The sequence below is a fragment of the Neovison vison genome, chromosome 12 (genome assembly GCF_020171115.1).
Source record: "Neovison vison isolate M4711 chromosome 12, ASM_NN_V1, whole genome shotgun sequence".
NCBI lineage: Eukaryota > Metazoa > Chordata > Mammalia > Carnivora > Mustelidae > Neogale > Neogale vison.
In genome coordinates, this window is record NC_058102.1 from 84,419,265 (window position 1) to 84,421,648 (window position 2,384).

General features: G+C 44.8%; 1 protein-coding gene across 1 annotated transcript; it reads right to left on the reverse strand.

Annotated features, from left to right (window-relative positions):
* Window positions 1–1,163: 1,163 nt before the first annotated feature.
* LOC122890948 (olfactory receptor 10AD1-like) lies at window positions 1,164–2,105 on the reverse strand. Its single transcript, XM_044226374.1, has one exon. The coding sequence runs from the start codon at window positions 2,103–2,105 to the stop codon at window positions 1,164–1,166; it is 942 nt and encodes a 313-aa protein (XP_044082309.1).
* Window positions 2,106–2,384: the final 279 nt, after the last annotated feature.

A 2,384-nucleotide genomic window follows, 5' to 3' on the forward strand; every position in this document is an offset into this window, starting at 1 on the left:
CACTAATGATTCCTTCAGCTGCATAATTCTTTACTGTGTGTGCTATTCTGTGAATTGTAGGATGTTTGCGGCACCCCTAGCCTCTACCTATTAGGTGTCAGTAGCACATACCCTCCTTCTTTCGTGACAATTAGAAAATGTCTTCAGATATTGCCAAATATCTCCTGGGGGAGAGAATCATCTCTGCTGAGAATCCCTGAGCTAAGACGTTAAGTAACTGACTGGGGTAGGGGAGAAAGAAGTATGGGAACAGCGTCTCAGGAAATGTAGTGTATTATAAATAAAACAAGACATAGGGAGGAATCTTCATGAAGAAAGGGAAACATTTAAATTGTAAAACCTGCATCCAGGCCAGTGACAAAATCTTCTAGTGGAAGCAGACAAATACACAAATAAGTTAAAGTGCTCTTTTTAATATTCTTATAAAATGCAGATGTCATGGGAAGCTTCCCTGACTCCAGGAGATTTTGTTCTATAGCTACCACTCCCAGTTCACAGTCTGAGGAAGTGGGTGCTCTCCTCAGATTTCCTGATCTTGCTTCTGCCTTCCCACTTCTCCATTAATAATTCACATGCATTTGGCATATACCTCCTCCTCTTGTTTCCTTTGAGGAGTAATACAGTCCTCTTCAGCCATTCTTATTTTTTTCTGGGAACTTCTTGGATAATTTTGATGGCATCATATAGGGATAATATCACACACCTCTTAGCATATTTCTCCCACCTACTGCCTTTCCCCTAACTTCTATACATCCCTTTGTTTTCCTTATAGCTTTCAATACGATCTTTTCCTTAAGATGGATCTCCTGCTATTTGCCTTTACCCTGGAAAGAAATGCTCCAAAGAATGGACTGGTCATTGTATTACTTTCTTCTCTTGAGGAGTCTACTACCTATCCCCCAGTTTTGGAATAAACTTTTCCTTTTCATTATGCTTGTCCCTCCAGTTATGAACATGTTTCAGTAAGAGGAATTTGGAAGGATCAATCTACACTGGGTGTAAATCAGACAGATGAACATTAGACATCATCAGGATCTTCTGGGTCAGATGCCTGTAGGAAGAAATCTATGAATGTTCTTTCTTAGAGCCTGAATGTTACCCAGTTGTCAGGACTCAGGGAGGGAGCTTCTCTTCCAGGAGGCTTCCCACTGGACAGACTCTGCTTAGGCCAGGCTTGTCCTCCCAAGGGCCCTCACCATGGCCCCCTTCATTTCCTTGTTTCGAAAACTATAGATGATGGGGTTGCACATCGGGGTGATGATGGTGTAGAGGAGGGAGAAAGGCTTGTCTTTGTCAGGGCCATGTGTGCTGCGAGGGTTCATATAAGAGAACATGGCTGAGGTGTAGAAAAAGATGACCACAGTCAGGTGGGAGGCACAAGTAGAGAAGGTCTTTCCACGACCTGAGGAGGAGGCTCTGCCAAGGATGGAGGCCAGGATACGTGCATAGGAGATGACAATGAGCACCATGGGGCTGAGCAGCACCACGACAGCATCAGCAAAGATTGTCTTCAGACTAAACTGAGGGTCTCCACAAGAGAGAGCAATCACTATGGGGGCCTCACAGAAGAAGTTTTCTATGTGGTTGTCTCTACAGAATGGACCACGAAATGTCATATAATCAAGCAGAATGCCATTGATCAGCCCGAAGAACCAGGCAGTACTCACCAGCTTCACACAAACCTGCCGACTCATGATCTGGGCATAGCTGAGTGGGTGGCAGATGGCAACATAACGGTCATAGGCCATAAAAGCTAAAAGGATGCACTCAGCCACACCTACTCCAAAAACCAGATACATCTGGGTCAAACAGGAGGCAAAGGAGACAATATGGTTCTTGACCACCAGGTGGATCAGCATCTGTGGGATGGTGGTGGTGATGAAGCAGACATCCAGGAAGGACAGGTGGCCAAGGAAGAAGTACATGGGGCTGTTGAGCCTGGGGTCTGTCCAGGTGATGAAGATGATGAGGCCATTCATGGCCATGGCAAGGCTGTAGAGGGCTAGGAAGAGTGCAAAGAGCAATGCCCGAGTGGAAGAGGAGCTCTGTTCAAAGCCCACAAGGATAAACTCTGCCACTGTGGTTCCGTTCCTTAGGTCCACCATCTGTGATTTGCTTGAAGAGGGAGGACAGGAAAAGTACGTAAGAGATCATTGTGTATAGACACTACCTAGTTGTATAAAAACAGTTTAGGACAAATGAATGAAAAAGAAAGGAATTTTAGTACATTCCATGTGAGTCTCAGAAGAGTCATGGGCACTGAAAATGCCAGTGGTGAAAGATCTGGGAACCAGGTGACAACATTTAGAGGGAAACTTTAAAGAAGACTCGGTGATGGGTATTAAGGACAGCACATATGAAGCACTGGGTGTTAAACACAAACA

Excerpts from the sequence above, each read along its gene's own strand:
- LOC122890948 (XM_044226374.1), bottom strand. The coding sequence starts at position 2,105 with ATGGTGGACCTAAGGAACGGAACCACAGTGGCAGAGTTTATCCTTGTG.